At 38.9% G+C, this 23,863-nt stretch overlaps 1 protein-coding gene across 1 annotated transcript in view; it reads left to right on the forward strand.

Annotated features, from left to right (window-relative positions):
* The first annotated feature begins 687 nt into the window (after positions 1-687).
* Positions 688-23,863, forward strand: part of OPN5 (opsin 5) — a 33,758-nt gene continuing 10,582 nt past the window's right edge. Inside the window, exons 1-4 of the mRNA XM_069488814.1 lie at positions 688-817; positions 4,778-4,897; positions 10,589-10,759; positions 14,053-14,387. Coding sequence (XP_069344915.1) covers positions 688-817; positions 4,778-4,897; positions 10,589-10,759; positions 14,053-14,387 — 756 coding nt within the window. The remainder of the gene's footprint in view (positions 818-4,777; positions 4,898-10,588; positions 10,760-14,052; positions 14,388-23,863) is intronic.

Raw genomic sequence — 23,863 nt, forward strand, 5'->3', positions numbered from 1 at the left:
AAATAATGAAGTTGCGTTCTGCTTTAGGAAACTCAAAAACCAAATCTTCTCATAAATGAGCCTTGTGAGTTACAATCAAGCTTGAATTCTTTTCTAAATGACTTCAAATTTCAAGATAACCTTGACAAGCTTCTAGCTCTTAGCTTCATTTGTGAACCGTTTATGTTCTTTTGTATTCAATGCTCGATGTCTTTCCTTAGCAAAACTCTGAAGCTCACTGAACATATTACTGCTGGAGATGCTTTTCTGGGCAATTTGGATAATTAAAAAATACTACAGTCTGACAAATTAAAAAATAGTGTGCACACTCCCTACAATATCTTTCCCTAGCTCAGACCTTTACAAAAATTACTAAGAAACAGTAAAATGAACAGTTTGACCTACAACCTCTTGTCCACCCAAGGGAGGTGTGATCTGGCTTGAAGAGGGTGCCATGAGGAAGAGGAGAAAATGCAGGCTTGGATAATCTGTAAAGTGAATAACAGAGTATTGATATATTTGGATTATTGAAGAAAAATGTTAAAATTTTCAGCAGTTATTAATTAAAGAATCATGCATAACCCTGTGAATTTGCTTTTTTGTTTTAAAACAGGAGCCACAGTTACCAGATGGTTTAAAGTGGCTTGTTCAGGTGTGTTGAGATCTCTACCGATTTGCTTTTCAGACTCCTGGTGGCTTGAGAACAGCATGGCGTTAAACCACACTGCCCTGCCCCAGGATGAGCGCCTGCCACACTACCTTCGAGACGGGGACCCCTTTGCTTCCAAACTTTCCTGGGAAGCGGATTTAGTGGCTGGCTTTTACCTAACAATAATTGGTAAGTTTCCTTAATTCTTCTGTGCAAAGGCTGCGCTTAGAAAATTCATGGGCTGATACGCTGATTTTGCAAAAAGATTCCAATACTTAAGTGGGTATTTTAGTGGAGGTGGAGAGTGGGAGGGAGGCAGAATATGGGGTGGAATTACGGCATTCAATAAATGTTTCTTAGACATGACTTATCTTTATTACTAGACATAAATATTCCACTGATAATCCAAAGAACTCTTACAGGAAAATTATTTATCTTGAGACTGTATTTCACTTTGGTTACTTTGGTAGTAGGTTTATCTTCTGAATACCAAAATTAATGATAATGATATTTAAACAGAGTGCTTTCATTTTTTAAAAATGCTTTTGATATAATCATAAGATTTTAGTCTCAGAGTGGACCTTAGAAATAATCCAGTTCAGCCTCTTCTGAGTTCAGTGAGCGTAGTTTGATGCCGTGGTGATGGTAGACACACGGAGTTTACTTCACCTGGAAGTAAAGTTGCATCACGACAGCATAGCTGACTCATTTGGATGAGAGGTGAAAAAATGTATTGGTGATAAGTGGAAGTCAGTCCAGGTTCAAAATATTTTTGTTCCTAATCCACAAAGGTGTGCATCTGCTTCCAGATGGCACTATCTAATGCAGGTGGCCACATGTGGCTCCTGAACAGGTGAACTGTGACTTTTTCAAACTGAGATGTGCTGTAGTGTGAATACACACCAGATACTGAAGACCTAGTGTAAGAAAAAAATCATATAAAATATCTCACTAATAATTTTGTAAAAATTAAATGAAACATTGAACCCACAGTATTTTGAGTACATTAGGTTAAATAAAATATATTATTAAAAATTAATTTACGTATACATTTTTACCTTGTTTTAAGTTGCTACCAGAACATTTTAAAATACATATGTGACCTGCATTTCTTTTTTACATTATATTTCTTTTGGACAGCATGAATCTAGATAATTAGCATTTAACCACAATACTTTCCTTAAATTTAAAATTGCTGTTTTAGACTTGGGTGACCAGTGTGCAGGTGGGTTATGCCTTTAGGTTCGTCTGCCTTTAATCTTTGCAGATGTTGAGTCAAGCTTGTTCTCTCTCTCTCTCCTCTCTTCATTTCTCTCTCTCTCTTCCTTCCTTCTTTCCTCCATCCCCCCCTTTTCTCTCTATCTCTTCCTCTCTTATCTATTTATTACTGGCTAAGAGTTTCATTTAACCTCCTGAAATTAGCAAAACTCATTAGAAAAGTCTTTATATCCCGCTATGGTCAGTGCTTGAAGCAAAAGGAATCCATGAGTTTGGATCAAATTCTGCTGCAAAGTGATTCCCCGGGTCTTTGTATTTATTGTTAGTTAGTGATTTACTAATTTAAATTCTATTTCTTATGAATGGACCCCTGTGTCCTTTCAACATAAATATATATTTTGCACGCACTCATTGCCACTGCTTTAAATTGCCAGGAATAGAGCAGTGAATAAAAGGGGCACACGCTCTGCCAGAACACAGGCTATCATATAGTGAAAACCACATTGCATTTTTATTAAACTTAAGTACTTTCAATAATCAGAAAAGGCAGAAAAATAAGCGTCTTATAAATGGAATTTAATATACCTCAGTCACAAGGAACATATTCAAAAATAGTATCTTTAACTTGACCAATCTCTCCAAATGACACAAAATAGGGAGGAATATTAGTCCATTCCCAGTCTCAGCATGATGGATTGCTAGGAAAGAGAGGCAACCAGGGTGGGTAGAGGGGACATCAGGAGAATTTCCCACCTGGTGCTGGTGGGATTGGAAAGCAAATTCACAGTCATATTCAAATGGGCTTGCTGAGATGGAGCCAGAAAAACAGGTCCAAAAAGATTCCCCAAACAAGGGGAATGGCAGGTGAATCAGGGTGCTGGGTGGTGAAGCCACAGGTATGTCTCAGAACAGTCACTCAGGGGGAAGAGTGGAGTCAGCTGAGGAGGTTGGGATTGATCCGAGACCCACCAGGTCTAGTTTTTACCCGCCTAGCATAGGCTTGTGTGGATGTGCCCAGATTCCTTTAAGGAGCCAGAGAGTAGGAGGAACAACATTATTGGTGAGCTTTGTGAAATGCTAGACATCTTACAGAAAACTGGAAGTTAGAAATATAAATGTGAGTTTGGAATGCATGAGAAATAAATTAGAGACCAATTTTCCACCTTCTACTCTTTTCCTGTTATTGTAAATACTTAGTTTATTAACAACATGAGATTTTTTTTGTTTTTATAAAAAGATCTAGGACTTTAATAATCTAAAAATGGCCCTGCCTTAGTCTTTATCTTCTTAATCTTGTTTTCCTTGAACTAGAATTAGAAATAAATTTGCTTTCTCTTGGCACTCATCTATAGATAAGATTGCTTGTGGGAATAATTTACGTGCAGCGAATAGAGTTGACTATTTTTTGATAATTCTTTGGGCACTGGATGAAACCCTATGAAGCAGGGTTAGTGAAAAAAATTGAAGGAAATTAAAGTTAAGAAAACAAATATTCTCCGAAGAGATGTAGACAGATAAAGGGTGTTTAAATGAGCTTCATGTATCAAAAACTAAATGCATACTTATTGTTTTTATTGTTTTTGGATGCAAAGTAGGTGGCATTAGTTTAATAATTTTTCAAGCCATGTTTTCACAGTTTACTATCCCATTGGGCCATGCAAATTGGTTTCCTTTAACGAGATGGAAGTTTCACTGTAGTTGGTTTGCTCTAGAACACCATCTCTCTTCTATTTTTCCTCCTCTTCTACTTTAAGAAAGCTAAAGAGGTTTTAATGGACCATTAAGCAGCACTGACTCCAGGGAGTCAGAATTTCTTAAGAGCACAATGTAGTTAGTTCCTGGTGGTTTCATACCATCCGCTGAAACACACATTTCTTTCCTTGGCCCCAAAATGAATTGTGGTGGAGAAGTAGAAATTAAAATAGAAAAATCTGGGTTTCTCCTGTTAATACTCTCCTTATTCCTTACTACTAAAGGCAGCTGTACCAGATTCTCATTTATACACAGCTACACTATGAAGCAAGAATTCCTGAAGAAATCTACTCTACATGTTAAGCTATGGAAGTAGGTGTATTCTTTTCTTAAATAAAGTCAGTAGGGATTGGGTCTTTTTGGATGTAAACTGGGTTTGTCAGAACTTTTGAACAGTTTCAATGTAATGCCAACACCAATTCATCATTAATAAAAGGAGATGAAAAAGTGGGAACACACTTATGTCATTGTTGGTAGGTCTGTTGGGTTGAGGGTCACTTTCTCTCCCCTTGGTGGGAGGGGGAGTGCCCAGGTTATCAATTGTCATCCACTTACCCTTGATACCTAGTTCAGCAGCAGCTGAAGGCTGTCCTATCTGCCAGACACCCAGTGTCCACGTCTCCTTGGCAGGCAGAAGTCCTGGGCTCTGTCTCTGGGAGATGAACCCTTCCTTGCAGGGGGTTAAGGCAGTGTTACTTGGCCCCTGCCTCTCCTGAATGCTGGTGCTCCCTCAGGAGTCCGCAGTGATACTGAAGGCACCTTCTTTGGTTGGCTTCATCTTCACAACTTATCAAGAGCCAAGGGGCTAACCCTACTTATCAGGAGGAGGGAGTTCTATAAAGCCAGTAATCTATAAAAATGGCTGAGGAAAATACTCCACCCTGGGGGCCAGTACAAGAACTGACCCCCTGAGCCTCGCTGGGAAGGTAGCCATTCCTTTTCCTGGGTAAGTTCAGCCTTATAATCCCTGACTCCTGTCCCTTTGGAGGCAACCCATCCCTTGCCTGTCACTCACAACTCATGCTTTTTATTTCATCTTCTTAACTTAGATTTTTATTTAGAGTCCTCTCACGACCCTCTAAATCTATGGTGTCCATTTTTGAAATTGAGAAGTGTTTCATATCCCGGTGAACTTTAAATCCTAGTTTTAATGATGGGAATTTTTATTTTTCCTTGTAGGGATTCTGTCCACATTTGGAAATGGGTATGTCCTTTATATGTCTTCTAGACGAAAGAAGAAGCTGAGACCTGCAGAAATAATGACTATCAATTTAGCAGTCTGTGATCTGGGGATTTCAGGTAACACAACCATGCTGTTCCTTCTTTGTGGGTTTAAACTACTCCCCATCCTAAAGCACTTCCTGGTCAGAGGTCACCCCTACCCACATCTCCTTTTGCTCCTGACTTCACAGATCACCTTTACAGAGGTTGTGGTAAGTCGATGGAGTGTGGTCTGGATAAAGAGATCATTCATTTAACATTTACTGAGTTTTTTTCTGTGCCAGACATGTTAGATGCCAAAGATACAATTTGGAATAATACATGATACCTTAGACACCTCAAAGTGCAGTAGGCAAAATGACTCAGAAATCAGAAATTTCCAGGCAGACTCCAGGTCACTGTTTTGCGCTCCTTTACACCCCTCCAACTGTGCAGAAGTCTGGTTAAAATAAACATCAAGGGAGTGGGGTCTTGAAGGGTAAATGACAGACAGTTGAAGACAGTTGAGAGGGGAATATAGGAAGAGGGAAGAGCTGCCCTGCTAATGACATATTTAGCCATGACTTAGGGACTGATTGCAAGTGTAGAAAGCTTCTGGTTCAAAGGTTCTCAAACTTGGCTGCACACACACACACACACACACACACACTCACCCATAAGCCAGCAAGGAGGAGTTGGAATAAAATTTTTTTAATGATAATTCATTTTTAAAAATATGAATGCTTTGGGGTAAGTCACCTCCCTTTGCCTTTTCCCATAAAATCCCAGGGTTCCTTGGATGTACTGTAATATGTCTTTGGATCCCAACATCTGCTATTTAGCTTACAGGCGTAAGTGAGGACAGTTGGAGAAATTGTGTTTGAACAGTATACATCAGCTCCCCCTACCACTAGAAAGCTTTTAGCAATTCCTACTTTTTAAAAGGGAGAAAGCCTCCTCTTAAATTTGTTTTCTGATATTTGTATCTCTCTTCAGTGGATATTTCTGCCACTGCTGATAACTAAAAACAAGTCCCCATTATAATACTCTATTCAGTCACTATTTGTCACATAGCAGTAGATGTGGTGCCCTGTTACTGAGGGTTTGGATGATTACTTGGGAAGACTTTACTCAGTAGACAGGCTTAATATCATGAACTCTTATGGAAAACGCACACGTACATTAAGAGGAGGCTGACAGGCCAGGTCCCTCTCTGTGAAAATAGGAGGAACTTCACGGAATTTGCAAGGCTGCAAAGTGGCTGCCATTTTGCCTATTGCCACGTGATGGCGGTGTCTCAACATGAATGATAGCTTCCCTGGTCACCCAGCTGGCCACTGAAGGTTCTCTACCTGGTACTGAGCATAAAATGTCTGAATGAAACTTGTCATTTCAGCTAAATCCTTCAGCAATGAATAATACCAGACTCATGCATAAGGCTGAATTAGACACTGAATAAAAATGTCCTTGATTGGTCTGATACATTGAAAGTGCTTCCACCCAAGCAAGTCTGCTCTAGAATTGCACAAACCACCTCATTACTCTGCTTATGCCTTTAGAATAACTCACCAGGAACCATTTCCATCCATGTGACAGCTTTCTCTAACCCAGATCATGTTTTCAACTTCTGAGCATCTATAATACACTTTTCCTTCCAATAAACCTAAAAAAGTGTCTTATTTTTTTTTCTTACTCAGCTACATTCCATTATAAGCACCTGGAAACAGCACTTCCTAGAGGCCAGACCTTTGGCATCTCAACACCTAATTCTTGTTGTTTAAGCTCCAATGACTCCCAGTCACATATACATATTAGAATAACCCGGGGAATTAAAAAAAGTGTACAATGCCTGGGCTTACCCCAGATAAATTAAAACAGAAGATTGAGGTGTTGGAGCCCTGGACATTAACATTTAAAGCAAAGCAAAGCAAAACTAAGCAAAACAAAACAATCCCTCCTGTGCTTCTAATGCGTGGCCAGGTTCAGAAGCATTCTACTAAGTGGAAGAGAGAGAGCCATTCTAGAGGACAATCCAAAGATTCATCCAAAGCTCTGCTTCAGGAGGAAGCTTGAAATACTAGCTTGAAATGATAGCTTTGGCTAATTCCGGTCCCGGGCACAACATACATTAATTTCACTCCATTTGGTCACTTTCACTTATCTTTTTGCTCCCTTCAGCACCCACCTAGCTGACACCCACCTGAAGGCTTTGAGCCTTCTGTCTCCTCTGCCTAGAATCTTTTCCCTCTTGATGTTTGCTTGACTTCTCTCCCACTGATTCAGGTAGCTAGCTAAATGTCACATTCTTAGAGTATTCCCTGGCACCCTTATGTAAAACAATTTCTGACTATCTCCTTTCTCTGCTTTATTTTTCTTCACAGCCCTAATCACCACCCATCCCTCTAGCAGACCATATCTTATATTAAAATTTGTTTTTTTCCCTGCTCTCCCTGTTAGAAAATAAATTTGTCAATCTCAATCTCCGCTTTGTCCCCTAGTGCCCTGCTCTGTGCTTGTTACGTAGTAGGCACTGAATAATTATTAATATTTGTTGAATAAAAAACAGTTCTTTCACACACTGGTTTGCTCACTGACAATAGGGTTAGATTCACTAGGGTTAGGAGGCTCTCACGTGAGGGGTCCCAGACTAGCAAGATTGGAGTGTGGCACTGTCTAGGCAACTAGAGGAGATGTGTGTCTAGCCTACAGAAGGCACTCTGTAAATGTTTGGGAAATCCTACAAGCTTTTACCTGGAAGGGGCACACCTGGGAGGGGTGGGAGCTAGCACCTGCAGGCTGCGAATATCAGTTACTTGGTTTCCCAACAACAGGTTAGGGAAACTTCTTTTGATGTGTAGATCAGATGGAGGGTTTGAAGAGCTTCCTCAGGGTTTTTCTTTCTGGGAGGGTAAAGATTGAATACAATGCCTGAATAAGAGAGGGCTGCAGGGTATGAATTAAACGTAGAAGGGAAAAACAAGCACCACGTGTACTCACCATCAAGTTGGTACTAACTGATTAACACTTAGGTACACACATGGAAGTAATATTCATGGGTGCCAGGCAGGTGGGAGGGGGGTGGAGGGGGTGGGTTAATTCACAGCTAATGGGTACAGAGTGCACTATCTGGGGGATGGGCCCGCTTGTAGCTCTGGCTTGGGTGATGTAAAGGCAATTTAGGTAATCAAAATGTTTGTACCCCCATAATATTCTGAAATTTAAAATAAATAAATGAATGAATACAATAAAAGTAGAAGAATGCTTTCTAGAAATAATGATAATAGAAACCCTAATAGAGGCTCAAGGAATAAATAGCTTAAATCCCAGAAATCTGGCTCTGGTTGTAAACCGATTGAACCTACCATTTACTGAAATAGCTATCCCATATTTGAATAAGATATAACTCAACAGGACAAGAAAAAAAAAAAAAAAGAAAGAAAGAAAACAAACAAAAAACTGAAACAGAAAAAAACATGGAAATCTGGTCTCAACCTTAAAATGAAGAAATTTAATACACGATTCTTAAGCAATTTTTTAAAACAGTGAATTTTTTATTTGAAAAAGAGCTTGACTTAGAAGCTGAATAAATAAAACAAATGAAAAAAGATCCGATTGAAAGAAGGTGAAGGATGGAGACCTAGTTGCTTGATATCTCTTCCCCTACATGACTACCGACTTCTCCTTCAAGACACACTCACACTTACCTACTCATACACACATTCGGAGGAGCAGAAAGTTGCTGCCCTGTATGATCATTCGGGTCACTCTGACTCTAGTATTCTTCTCTCTTCTTCACCTCCCCCCATCCTGTTGCTTCCCTGTGAATGTCCTGGAGTTTCTTAAATACTTTTTATTCATTGATAATAACAATAAGGAAATAGTGAAAGACCAAATATGTTCTATATTTTTTAATAAACAAAGGACTAATTCAAATTTCCAAGAGAGTTATCCACGCTATTCTGAAAACTATGTTTGGAACTCACTCATGCCTTCTTCCTCCAGCGCACTTTATAGTCTTTTTTCTCCAGAGTCCCATTCAACCTCCTCCTCCTCTGAATTCACAGCAATTAGTTCCCACTGCTTCCCTAATTAAGGCTTTCCCTGATACATAACCTCTCTCTTTCCCCTCCCAGCCCCTCTGCAGACATTTGACTCCTAAAGCACAAGGTGTTAGAAACCAAGTTCCCTTTTTCATTACAGGAATCTCATGCCCCACACATTCAGATTCTAAAATGCCCCACTTGAGGGCACAGGATGAGTTGGATTTAAATCACCATCTGTATCTTCTTTTTTTCTTTCTCCTTTTCTTTTTCTTCATTCTCCCCTTCTTCCATCTCCTCCTTTCACTATTGGTTGAGACAATTTCATGAACGTTTTTATTATTAAAAAAGTTGCATTTGTCCCAGGAATGTATGTTTCAACATCATGCATTTATTAATAACCCGCATTAACAAATTCAGTGAGAAAAGAAACTTTTGAAAGCATTCAATAAAACTTAACATCTACTTCTGGTAAAAAAAAATCTTAATAGAAAAGAACTTCCTTGCCCAACAAAAGGGAGCCAAAACGTCATACTCAAGGGTAGAACATTAAAAACATTTTTAAAAATTAGCCACAAAACGTGGATGCCTGTTATGATCACTTTTCTTCAGCAATGTACTAGAAATTCTAGATATTGTAATACAATAAGAAAATATACCAAATGAGTTAAAAACAGTAATTATTAAATCATGTGTCTACAAAGTGGTCTATCAGTCTTTGAATTATCAGACTCAGACAGCTATTCTGGGATGTATACATTGTACACATACAGATAAAAATTCTTTGCATCAGATTACTCCTCAGTTCAGGACTGATGTCTTATTTTAAAGAATGCTTCCTAGTCAAATGAGACCATACTTTGTCATCTGTGCAGCAGCATTTCCTAAAGAATAATTAATGTAATGTCTGTAGGGTTCTATAGCGGAATATATTTGGAAAATGCTATGGCACACAAAGTTAGTTACTTTTCTGACTTTTGGAACTTTTTAGAGCCTTGAATTTTGACTGCCAGGAAGTGTGTATAACAGGTAAACTTGCCCAGTACTATTTGATTATGTAAGTACTTTTGTTTATCTGTTTTTTTTTTTTGGAGACCAGCTCATGGGATCATTGTTTTGCAGAACCTAAGTTTCTAAACCAGGTTGTTGAGGTTGAGTGAATGCTGAAGTGTATTGTACAAAACCTTCTTCCCATGAATACTTTTCACCACTCACACTTGAATGTTTAACTTTGGAGGGAGGAATAATAATGGAGTCTTGGGCACTCTATGGAGGAAATCAGCATGGAAAAGTTGTGCTTGAAGAGAAAATTTTCTCTCAGAGATTCCATTGTGGATACATTGCCCCTTCTTTTTAACTTTCAAATGAATAGCTTTAATAAAACATTAGAAATGACTATATTGTTGTCAATTGCCCACTGAAATCACATCTCCTGAACTCCCTGAAGCTGAGTCACTTTGAGGCAGTTCTTTATAGTATAATTACTTTAAAAAATTTCTTCTTATACCCTTTCAGTATCTTTGGCTATTGTGATGACTGAAAACCTCTCTGGGTAGCTTCAAACTCAGTTTATTCAAAGATAACTGCCAGAATTTTATTAATCTATAAATTCTGTGTAATCAAGGGGGGGGGTGTGTGTGTTCATGTACCCCTACATATGTTTCAGGGGAGGAAGGGTCGGGTGAGTTGAGGTGGGTGTGGAAATTTTACCTGGAGGGAACTTCCCTTGACAACGTGCTTGGTGCTCTAGTTGTAGGTAAGCCCTTCACCATCATCTCTTGTTTCTGCCACCGCTGGGTGTTTGGCTGGATTGGCTGCCGCTGGTATGGATGGGCGGGATTTTTCTTTGGCTGTGGAAGCCTCATCACCATGACTGCCGTCAGCCTGGATCGATACCTGAAAATCTGCTATTTATCTTATGGTAAGTTGGCAGGTTTCTCATTCCCTGATAGTCAAAGCTAGGTGGATTGAGTGTCAGAGCTGTACATATTTTACACAGGTAATAAATAAAGATGATTAATAAACTCAGAGATCAAGAGTATTTCTGTTATAGCCTATCTTGTTCTAATATGTGTTTAAGGATTTGAACCTATGTCAAAGTAGTTTCTTTTAATACTACTTGTAGAGTAATGTCCAGTGTTTGGCTACAATAACTTTTAAAAGTATCATTTTCTTATACATAGTGTGTAAGCTTCCACCATGTTTTGCCGTGCAAAGAAAGAAATAAAATGCATTGAAAGGATGTTAGATTCAAGATGTTTAACTGATTCCCAACATAGTAAGTGTGATTATAAGAAAAGCTGTTTATGATTCTCCTTTAGGACTCAGACTCCCTGTGATTTCAGAGATGAGGAATTCCAAAAAGTTCACCTCCAAATTAGAGAGTCACGTAGCTGTGCCTGCAGGAAAGGACACACATATAGAAACAGCACTCAACATGTTTTTGTGGTAATGGTAGGTGGAAAGATGAGTGACTGAGAGAACTAGTAGGGGTGAGCTGGTAGTAAGTTTTCAGAGCCTAAGAATTTTCTTTTTAAATGATTAGACCATTCTACTAGTTAAAAATAATTTTTAGTACTTTTGCTTCTTGGGGCTCTGGGAATTTATTGAACCTGAAAGACATACATTTGGGCCTTTAAGTTTAATACTGAGAACCAGACACATCCAAGGAATATTAATAGTATTGACTCCACCTAGATAAAGCTGCTTTGATTGTCAATCTGTCAGTTAGAGTGGTTGGGGTCAGAGTATGGCCTGGAGACTGAGGTGGGAAAAATTGAGTCGACCTGACAATCTCTTTTAAAATTTACAGTTTCCAAACACCAAGGAAGCCATGCACGGATGCGGGGGGAGGTCGTGAATCATCCTCTTCATGATCTAGCACTCTCTCTCTCTCTCTCTCTCTTTTTTAAAATTTACATCTCCATTTTTAAACATTTAAGACTTCCAATAGAAATAACTTGAATCAAAATTTTCAATAAGATAAAAAATATACAATTATACATATTCTGGATGACATCAGAGTCTAATTCTTTCATAAGCTTATTTTTGGTCATACCAACTAGACTTTAAATTTAACTATACATTTTATAGCTGGAAAGGCAAAAAGTTAAACTTCCTGGGAGTATTTGAGGAATGCTAAACCTTGATGTCTCTTGTTTTTACATGTTTTCTTGAGTTCAGGCTTTGTGTCTGTTAAGGAGATGATGCTGTCTACTGCCAGAATCATTGCAGGGTGTAACTCCATGTGGGAACTGTATAAATTTTCCAGCTTCTTCTGAGGTTGTATCTCAGTAGTATAGTTTCACCATTTAGTCTGATGCACCATTAAACCCTCCACACAGTGTCCTAGACTGTTGGAATTAGAAGGTTGCTTGGGGACATGTAGACCTTTCTCCCTTGTAATGTGGTAAACTGTTTTAAGGCATACCTGAGAGACGACCACTTGGCCTCTTCTTGAATAATTCCAGGGACCAGTGACGGGGAGCTTACTACTGCACAAGGCAGCCCATTCTCTGATTGGTCTGCTTTCGTTGTTACAATGTTATTCCTTATACTAAGACAAAACTGCCTCCCAGTAACCTCCACCCATTGGTCCTAGTTCTGACTTCTGGAGCAACACAGAACCAATCTACTAATCTACTCCCTCCTGTACTTGACAGCCTTTCACCATACTCGAATGTAAGTATAAAACACCTCACAAGTAACCCTAACCATAAATGCTTATACGTATAACTATGCACATCCCCATAAATAAATGTGATTGCCCGTGCCAATGTTACATCCGTTACAATGGAAAACCAAGAGCTGATATATATTGTGGCTACGTGATTGCTATCCCTATATGGTTGAATTTGAAAAGTTTGCATTTCATGAAACAAAACACCATGTATTTGGAAAAAAAAAAATGGAGACAATAGGGTATAGAAACAATCTCTTGTATTTCTTGTTAGTGCTAAAATAAATGAGATAAACTTACCCAAGAGTAAAATTTCATGTTAATATAGTGCTTCTTAGTTTGCAAAGGAATCCTCTTATGTTATTTTATACACTTACCAAAACCTGCAAGCAATATATTCTTATTTCCTCCATTTTACTGTTAAGAACACTGAATGTCTAGAAAGGTGACATGGACAAGGTCAAATACTAGACACAGAAGAATTAGGCCTTATTGACATCCCGACCTCATACTGCACTAAGGAAAGGCAGGCTCTGAGTCTACGTTGAAGAAATCATTTAGCTTTTATTGATGTTTCTTCTCTGCTAATATAAAAGCAAAGCAGTAAGGATTCCCTTCCTTGGCCCTCTTCGTTGAAGGTAATGAGTGAGGTGTGGAGGTATTAGTAATTTCCCGTGGAGGCTGATGCACTGAATCAGGCCGACCTGTCTTTGGTGGTTGTGTTGAACTTGGGAAAATGATCACTAGTGCTTTACCGCTTTTCTCAGACAACTGCACTATTTCTTCCTCTTGGAACTCTCTTTTGGTTAACAGAAACTAGTGCTGAAAAACGGAGCTCATTTTTTGTCTTCCTGAAAATCTCTTCACCGAATTACTTTTTCAGAACATGACGCAACCTACTTAGCTTCTCTACCTCTCCTGCTATGGCTGTGTGAGGGCGACTGTTGTGTGAATAACCTTTGAAGATTCAAAATCTGCTCCCCAAGTCATCAAGCACAGTCAACCACTTTAACCTCACACCACAGGGTCATGCACATGAGCTTCCAATCCCTGCTCAACAGGCTCTGAGGAAGACAGATGAGATTAGAGACACAAAAGCTTTTAGGAAGACGAGTATTTTAAAGACACAGGCAACGTTTCATGACTTCTCACCGCCCCTGAAGGATTCTCCCTTGGATGAGCCACTAACATATGCCTTTGAGACGTTTTCCCACAATCCTCCATTGTCTTCAGCGTCCTCTCATCTTTTTACTGTCCCCTTTTCCCAGCTTTGGTCACTTCTTGCTCCCAAAGCTCCCAGATGCCCAGAGAAAACATTCCCTGTGAAATCACCTCAAATTTTATTCTCCTAGAGAAAGGCCCAAGCTCTGGAACCCCCCAACCTTTACTCCATTCCCCCTCAGGCTTCAGTTATCTGCCCACGTCTCCCAGAATTCCATGGAATAAATCTTTGGAGGTGGACTTTGACATATCGAGGGGAGGTATTTGGGTGCAGGGCAGATTACATCCGGGTAATGCTTTTCTTCCGCCTCCAGGGGTTTGGCTGAAAAGAAAGCACGCCTACATCTGCCTGGCGCTCATCTGGGCCTATGCTTCCTTCTGGACCACCATGCCTTTGGTAGGTCTGGGGGACTACGCACCTGAGCCCTTCGGAACCTCGTGCACCCTGGACTGGTGGCTCGCCCAGGCCTCGGTAGGGGGCCAGGTTTTCATCCTGAACATCCTCTTCTTCTGCCTCTTGCTCCCAACGGCTGTGATCGTGTTCTCCTACGTAAAGATCATTGCCAAGGTTAAGTCCTCTTCCAAAGAAATAGCTCATTTCGACAGTCGGATCCATAGCAGCCACGTGCTGGAAATGAAACTGACCAAGGTAACTGCACTAATTACTAAATGATGTGTAGGCATACATGTGTATAATTTTGTTATATATGTATGTATATTCTTTTAACTTATATACAAAATGACTCTATAATATTCTTTAATATTTTATGATACATCTGTATTTCATTTATATTATGAAATCTATATTAAAATAGCCTAAATATGAAATGTTTCTAATTATTAATATTTCTGTAAAAAATTTCATCAAAATTCAACCCATGTTGAAAATAAACACAACTATTGGGACATCTTCTATACTAAATCTAAACTATTTTCTATTACTACTAAATTTTGCCCTTGATTTTTCCTACTGAGTAAAAGTAAGTAGAAACAACCTCACACTGGGCCTTTTCATAGTCTTAGAAGCCTTTCCTTCTGTTTACTGCTCAGGTTTGTCAATTTTCTTGTTCTCTTGGTGCTTCTGATTTTCAGAACAGCCTGATCTAAAAGCTTATTACTTAAAGGTTACCTTTCTGAATTCTGGGATCAAAATTACTTAGTTTTCTGTGTACTGTAAGTATTTCTACCTGGGTTATTATTGGAGCCTGCAATCTGTCGGTCTGATTTTGTCAGGCTAGAATCTAGCATTCCATCCACAAACATTTTTCTACTTTGTAGCTTCCATCTAATTAATTGAAAAAAAAAAAAAAAAAGACGGTTTTGCTAGACTTTTGTAGCAGCCTGAAATTTCACAACTACAAAACAGAGATGTGCAATATATATAAAATATATATGATAATCTTTGTATTTCTGTGATCCAACATAATCTCATTTCTATGCCTGCATTTGATTTTGTAACACAATTTCATATTGAATAATCAGGATAAATTCAGTTGAAACAGAAATGTCTCTCCTCTTCCCGGGACTACCTAAAATTTCAGGGAAGATTTCATAATGTCATGGTGCTAAGGGAGGGAGGCTCCTGGTCTGGTGGCTCATTGACATTGCTGAGATATTTAAGGTCCCTTCTGGTCTTAGTTACTGGTTGTTATGGGTTACTTTGCATCTTCATTGTTCCAACTATAGGCTGGTCAGCGCTGCAAGCTATTTCCCCATCTTTCTAAAGCAACCCATCAGGTGGATGTTGGGTGCTTGGCTGGGACCTTGTGAAGTAAGGTGGAAGTTTTCTGCTTTCATATCCCCAAATGTATTGAGGGTTCTGTTGTTCCCCTGCCCCCATCCATGGCTCTTGGTGCTCAGCTCAATGGGGTAGGTTCACTGCACCTTCTCAAGGTCAGTTACTGTCTCCTCTGATGTTCCCCTTTGCCTTTGGGCTGTAGGCCCTTTACCTACTCTGGGGTGGGAAACCTGGCTCATTTTTATGTGCATTCTCTAAATTATTCACATAGTAATCTTAATGCCCCAGGTCCCTTGGGCCTCTGGCTGTGGATGCCTAAAGTCATCTTTTCCATATTCAAAACCCTTTCTTGTAACTATTTTCTCTCCTATTTTTGCATTTCTGTTTTGAAACTCAGAAGCTGAGAAATGAATGTTTTACTTCTTTGGGTATTTTTGCTTGTAAAAATCTTCACACAGTACAGAGAACACTCCTGCTGCTGATTTAATGAGGGGAATGGTGGAGTGACAGGAAGGCAATCCCAGAAGCATGGATTAATTTTTCCAAATATGATTATACCCTGCATGTTGGCGCTTCATCGTCATTAGTTTAACACACTTTGATCACCTGTAATGCTCCAGGCCTCCAGTTAGATCCTGTGGGTATCTGGATTTCTCTTAGTGTCCCTTATTTAGACTAGAAAGCCTTTCTGATCCCCCCTGGTTAGTTCATGTCCCCCTGTTATGGGCCACCAAAGCACTTGGAACATTACCTTTAGTGATACTTGCCATACCTAACTAAGTCATATATATTTTTTTTTAACTCTTTTTTGGAAGACAGTAAGCCAGGTGAGGGCAGTGCTGCAGGTCCTGTTTGCCACTGCACCCTGCAGCCTGGCACCTGCTAGGTGCTTAATCAATATCCCTGGAACAAATACACAATTGGATAAACTAACGTAATGGAATTACCTTGATGAATGTTAAGAGGTTCCCTGACTCCTGGCTTGAGAGCGTCTGTTCCATTTATAGCCCATGGGACATTTTGTTTCACTTTACTCTTTCACACTGATTGTGAAGTCTTTTTAAAACTCTTAAGCATAAAGCTCTGCTTCCCTCAGCTGACTCCTCTCGTTTATTGCTCATCTAATGTTATCACTGGGGGTCAGATTCAGAGGATCCCCGGTATGGATTCTAAGGCAGTTTGTGGGAAAGCTGGACCATGCTGCTTTTTTTTTTTTTATTAAAAAAACCAAATTAATTAATTGCCACTCTTTGTTCTTCTTAGTTTTTTCTTAGCTGAAATGTCACCACCCAGAGAAGCTTTTCCAAAATTGAATTCGATTCTTCCTATATAATGTTTCTTTGAAACCTTTATATTTTCTTCATGGAACTTGTCACAATTTTAATTAATTTAGAATTACATACTTATTTGTGTGATTATTTGTTCAGTATCTATCTTTACCCCTGGTCAGTAAAGCCCAGGGGGCGCAGGGAGTGACAACCGTGTCCTTTGTTCATTTCGTGTCCTGGGACCCAACATAATGCCTCGTACGTGGTCAGTACTTAAAACATATCTGTTGAAGGAAGGAAGACACATTCAGAGAAACATAATACTGAAAAGAATTTCAGACTAGAGATCAATCCCAATTTTGCCACTAGCTCACTGAAAGATCTCACATAGTTGGTGTTTGTTGTTTATTTTGTGGCTGCCAGTTGTTGAACCCCTTCGGTGCCTAAGGAATTTCCAACATTTTGTGCCCAGTTGGGAGTGGGAGGAGGAGCAATGTGTCTCTTAATTTAAAGGATCCTGAAAAGCCCTGACATTCATCTCCCAGGATTGCCCTGCAGCTAGAGCACAGCTGTGGACCCCAGGCGCCGGCTATCAGCCTGTCTCAGGAACTAGTGACACCAGATCAAGGGGCAGGCAGTTCTCTCCTGAGGCCATGGCTACAGCAGCAGTGGTTTCTGCGTCAGAACCGGTTCACCGTCATAGTTTTGGGTATCATTTCTGTCTGCTTGGTCTCAATTCTAAGTGCAGCATTCTGCAGGGATGTGCTGTATTAACCAATATCCTTTAAATAAATTCTCTTTTTGCCTCACTCAGGCAAAGTCAATTTCTGTTGCTTGCAACTCAGAATTTTGATTAATTCACCTAGGGCAAACCTTGTAATCTCTCTGGGCCTTAGTTTTCTCATCTGTGAAAGGAAGTGGAGGAAGGAAATTAAATATCTTTGTTACCTTCTGAAACTCTGAGGGTCTATGAAAATGGCTAGATTGGTTCAGTTATTTAAATGTCTGTGGCAATAGCTCTTATTACTAAAGCCATCTGGCCTTTCCACCTGAGTATTTGTTCCCTTCCAAGCAGCACATCTCCATCTCAAGGGTCTCTATGATGAACAGTGAAGTCTCCCCTGTTTTGTTGAACCAGATACTTGTAAATCATTTTCTCTTCTTTAAGCCAGTTACTGCCTAGTTGGGGGATGTTGTGTTTAATTTTGGACCCAAATCCTAAAACACAGATGCACAGAGTGACACGACCTAATTTGCCTCCTCTCTTTTCAGTTGCAGCTTTTGCTTGTTTACAGAGTAGTGGTATTTTAAGATTTGAGAAAATTGCAACTGGGAAGTGTGGAATTCTTCTTTTTTTAAGTATGAATTCATATCTTTTGCTTGGATCACAACCGGGGCTAACACGGGGTAGGTGTGCCAAAGATCTCAGAAATTTTTTCTTTACGAGTTTATGGATGAGGGTCTTGGATAGTTGGCTTTAATTGTCATTCTGTGGATAAAATAGAAGGAAGGAAGAAATTCAAACTAGACATGCTTAAAGTTGTTGATTGCTTGATTTCTTAAAAGGCAGTGTGAAAGCTAAGTGACACCACCATTACTTTTATATTTACATCTGAGGGATTTGAAGGCCAAAGAAGATAGGTCACAGTTGTCAAGCTCCCTACTTGCCATTGATAGTATCACTTAGTTTCAGGTGATCCCACGTGTAGAAGGTGGTACTCTCATAGCTGGCATTTACTACCTCATCACTATCTTTGAATATAATTTTCCTACTGGCTGGGAGCAAATCCATGTACTTGCTAGGTAGGGCCAAGATAGAAAAACCAAATCGTATCATCCCTTTGCTCCTGTCATTTGCACACTGTCTTGAAGCAGGCAGGACCTTCTTCCTTCCTGTTCACTTGGTGCACGATGTGGTGATCTCTCCCGGTGACCTTATCTCACCCCAGCCACTGAAAAGTCTTCGTTATCTCTAGTCTAAATGGTTCTGAATGTGATTCAGTCTTGTTATGGGTGGGGATTTTATTCTATCTGTTCGGCCCTTATTTTCAGCCTTTGCTTTCACGTCAATTCCATGTCTTCTCATCTATTTCGTTATCCAAGGTAGCATGCAGCTTCAAATCTTAGCTGAAGTCTTATTCGTATCTGGGCAAAGAAGCCTGCTGGGAGGACCTGGGCGCCCCTTCTGAAATGGCTGTTCATAGAAAGTCAGGGACTCTGCCCCACTCACACTGGTCAGTGGAACTGACCATAACCGGTATCATAAAGAGACCCAGAGTGTGTCCATGCCAGTGTCTTTTCCTGCTATCCCACCCTGCTTCAGCACGATGAGAGAGGATAGGAACTCCCTTCTCAGCAACCTCATCTGCCGGAATGGTTCAGATGTTTTGGACCCAAAAGCAGATCCATATATAACTTGCAGAATTTACTTTCAAACACATTATTCTGTTACTGCTTTAATTGGTTAATTCACTGGAATTGAGCAATTAAGGACAACATGGCTTTGGTGACACAATGCCAGCTTGAACCAGAGCTGGGAAGTGCCTATATCCCTTGGTCCTCTGCAGCAAGATGTACTTAAAATGAACTGGGGTGCAGATGTGTGATTCTTTTGTAGAGGCTAAACACACGCTCTGTGAATTTCCTCCCACAAAACCTGTCTAATTTAGGATGTGAAGTTTTACTGCTTTTCCAGTGACCCAAAAGGGAGAGATAAAAGTGAAGTATTTAAAAAATAAACAACCTAGAACAAGTTGACGGGTACAGGTGCCTGTGTTAGAACTGGCTTAAGGATTTATCTGGGGAGAAAATTTTGGAAAATAGAAATGAGGACACACTTAGAATTGAAGAAAGTGAGAAACAGACTGATGAAAAAATTAAACACATTCCAAGCTGAGTAGAAAGTTCTGGAAAAAAACGAGTATAACGTGAAAGTTTTGAAAATGTTTGTTTTGTGTATATCTTAAAATAATTTTAATATTTAAATATCCAATATTTTGTGAAGCATATTTTAAACCAAAAAGTTTATAGCAAATGAATGGGACTTATACTAACTTTATATTCACGTCAAAAACGTAAACACAAATAACATTCTGTAGTACCTTTTAGATTTAGCCTTTTATCTCTCTTTCTACTTTAAACTCCCAGTTTTTACTCTTTCAGTTTAAAGTATTTAGCTTTATTCTAACCTCAGAGAAACCACAATGATTCATTCGCTCTGTGTTTATAAAACCGTGGTATATTTAATTCCCCTATGTTCTTTTAAAACGGATAACATAATGCAAATATTTTAAGTCTTTCCTGTTTCCCAATTGCAAACTTCTATAAAAGTAGAAAATATGTAAAATGTAGAAAATATTATGGACTAAGTGTTAATCTATTTTTTGTCAATGACTTTGGCAGCCACACAGAAAACGGCTCTTGAGATACTGTGAAATCATCATATGACTCACTAAAGAAGCAAGGATGGAGCTATGTTAAGTCCCCAGACATCTGCTAGAGCAAGCTTTATTTATATAGTTCGTGTTTATTTGGAGATTTAGAAAAAGAAAACCCTCACTGTGAGCCTGGATGCATCCATTCCATTTACAAACAAAAGTCACACAGACCAAACCAAATATTAATAAAAATTTCTCCTGGGTAAGCTTCTGTGGAATGATGGAAAAGCACCCCAGTGGCAGAGCTGCATGGGTGCATTAGTCCTTGACAATTTGTAAGCACAGGTGAGAATTTGAGTTCAGGACACTTAAAGCAAAGCTGCAGGACATGCAGATTTGGGCTCACTTGATTCTTCTTTTGGCGATTCAGGTTCTCTACTGGCAAAGTGGAACGAAATGGATATTGTTAAGGTTTTTCTCTGCAGCAGTTAATTTTCAGAGATGAGCCTTGAAATTCTTGGGTGGGTTTTTAGAGCCTGAGACTTTAGGGCAGATTTTCCACATTTCATTGTTACACACCCCACAAAGGTGGGTTCCCAGGGCAAACACACTCTGTTTGTTCCACAGGTCCAGTAGACTGAGGGCTATGGACCATTCCCTGCATACAATAGTGCTGCTCCCACTAAAACACACTGAAATGCACATACACATGCATGACCTCATTATAATAAAAACACATCCAAACTCCTAAAACAAAAAAATTCACTAATATTGTTGTTTTAACAACGGTGTTTAATAAAACATCTTGTGTCTCATTCCTTATCATTGATTCTCAACATAACTTGTCATGACCTTGATGTTGGAATTGTCGTTTTACTTTTTAAATTAGGGGTTGAGAGAAAGAGGAAGTGATGCATGGCCTCAGATAGCTCTGTCCTTACATCTTCCCAGGGTTTTAGGGAACTCAGAGATAAAAGGAAGGTCACTTTTCCTAGAACTCCCTTATAAAATGCCAAAGATGGGTCTGATCAAGATCTTTTGTGTCATGTGCTGGTCCCTGTTCCTATTATGGTAGCCAGAGACATGTCATCCTCTGATTGGTCAGAGTTGGGTCATGTGATACCTATGATGTCAACTCCATAAAACAATCGAGGACACAGAGAGACACGGGGATGCTGAGGTAAAGATTCTGTGAAGATGAAAATAAAGGCAAACAAACAAACAAAACCAAACAGATGTTTACCACACAGAGGGATGATTTGAATACAGTTTCCTTATTTATTTTACAGAAAGAATACTCTAGTAGATAACAGTGTAAGGATACATTTAAGTTAGTGAAGTTAGTCAATTAGGGCCTGAAATAGCTCAAGTTTAAAATAAAAACCAAAGCTTTGATTTCATTTGTCAGTGTTAGTATTCTAATTAAGACCACTCTTGTTTCTTGTTTAGACTGTTGCCTAACCAAATCTGTTAAAAGTAGAAATTCTGTGTAGGCAGAGATGTGTCTAGTTTGGTTATTGCTTTACCCTCCACACAGAACATACAGGAGATGCCCAGTAATACCTGCAGATTGAATGAATAGACAATGATCTTTCTACTTCCTATTTCTTCCTGCTGCATTTTATTCTACAGGTTAATCTTAAGGAGCACTCTCATAGTGTTTCCTGCTCAAAAAATTATTACCATCTCAAAGATAACAGAACTAAATGCAAACTCGGTAATCTGCTACACAAAACCCTGAATATGGAGATGTTATCTTTTTTCTGAGTATTTTATTGTTTTTAATTTCAAAATATTAAGGGGTTACAAATGTTTTAGGTTACAGGGATCATTTTTGTAATGCTTGAGTCCTGGCTACAGGTGTGCCTGTCACCAACATAGAGTTCATAGTACTCGTTAGGTAGGTTTTTGCTCCTCCCCTCCCCCCCCCCATTGATTTCCTCTGAATTTACTTCCCTCTGTGCACGTGGTTCATTGGTTAGTCCCAATTTAATAGTGAGTACATGTGGTGTTTGTTTTTCCATTCTTGAGAAACTTCACTTAAGAGAATGGTCTCCAGGAGTTCCATCCAGCTTATTGCAAAAGATATTAATTCATATTTTTTTGGCTGAGTAGTACTCCATGGTATACATATATCACATTTTATTAATCCTCTCATGAATTGATCGGCACTTGGGTTGATTCCATATCTTTGCAATTATGAATTGTTCTTCAATAAACATTCGAATGCAGGTGTCTTTTTGATGAAAAGTCTTTTTGATTAAAAGTTTTTTTTCTCTTTGTGTAAATATCCAAAAGTGGGATTATTGGATTGAATGGTAGGTCTACTTTGAGCTCTTTGAGGCATCTCCATACTGTTTTCCATAGAGGATGTACTAATTTGCAGTCCCACCAACAGTGTAAAATAAGCATTCCTTTCTGTTTGCATTCATGTCAGCATATATTGTTTTTGGACTTTTTCATAAATGCCATTCTAACGGGGGTAAGGTGATACCTCATTGTGGTTTAGTTTGCATTTCCCTGATGATTAGTGATGTTGAGCAATTTTCATGTTTATTGGCCATTTGTCTTTCTTCTTTTGAGAAGTTTCTGTTCATATCTTTTGCCCATTTTTTAATAGGATTGTTTTTTCTTGCTAATTTGCTTGATTGAGTTCTTTGTAAATTGTGGTTATTAGCCCTTTATCAGATGTGTTGCTTGTGAATATTTTCTCCCATTCTGAAGATTGTCTGTTTGCTCTGTTGATTGTTTCTTTAGCTGTGTAGAAGCTTTTTAGTTTAATCAAATCCCATTTATTATTAATAATTTTGTTGTTGCCATGATTGCCATTGGGGTTTTAGTCATAAATTCTTTGCCTAGGTTGATATCTAGAAGAGTTTTACCTACACTTTCCTCTAAAATTCTTATGGTGTCATGCCTTAGATCTAAGTCTTTTATCCATCTCGAATTAATTTTTGTGAGTGGTGAGAGATAGGGGTTCTGTTTCATTCTTCTGCCTGTGACTATTCAATTTTCCCAGCACCATTATTGAATAGGGCTTCTTTATCCCAATGTATGTTGTGGTCTACTTTGTCAAATATCAGTTGTTCATAGGTAGATGGTTTTATAACTGGGTTCTCTGTTCTGTACCATTGGTCTATGTCTCTATTTATGTGCCAATACCATGCTGTTTTGGTTACTATAGCCTTGCAGTATAGTTTGAAATCTGGTAATGTGATGCCTCCAGATTTGTTCTTTTTCTTTAAGATTGCCTTGGATATTTGGGCTCTTTTCTGGTTCCAAATGAAGTGTAGAATTATTTTTTCTGGATCTGTGAAGTATGACTTTGGTAATATGATGGAGATGGCATTGAATATGTAAAACACTTTGAGTAGAATGGACATTTTAACAATGTTGATTCTACATATCCATGAGTATGCTATATTTTTCCATTTGTTTGTATCCTCTGTGATTTCTTTCCTCAGAGTTTTGTAGTTCTTCTTGTAAAGATCTTTTACCTCCTTGGTTGAGTATATTCCTAGGTATTTTATTTTCTTTATAGCTACAGTGCATGGTATTGAGTCTTTGACTTGACTCTCAGCTTGACTATTATTAATATGTAGAAATGCTACTGATTTATGTGGATGGATTTTGTATCCTGAGACTTTGCTGAATTTATTTATTAATTCCATGAGACTCTTGGTGGAGGCAACAGGGTTTTCTGGATACAAGATTACATCATCAGTGAAGAGCGATAGTTTGT

This window comes from Eulemur rufifrons, chromosome 15 (genome assembly GCF_041146395.1).
Source record: "Eulemur rufifrons isolate Redbay chromosome 15, OSU_ERuf_1, whole genome shotgun sequence".
In the NCBI taxonomy this organism is placed as follows: domain Eukaryota; kingdom Metazoa; phylum Chordata; class Mammalia; order Primates; family Lemuridae; genus Eulemur; species Eulemur rufifrons.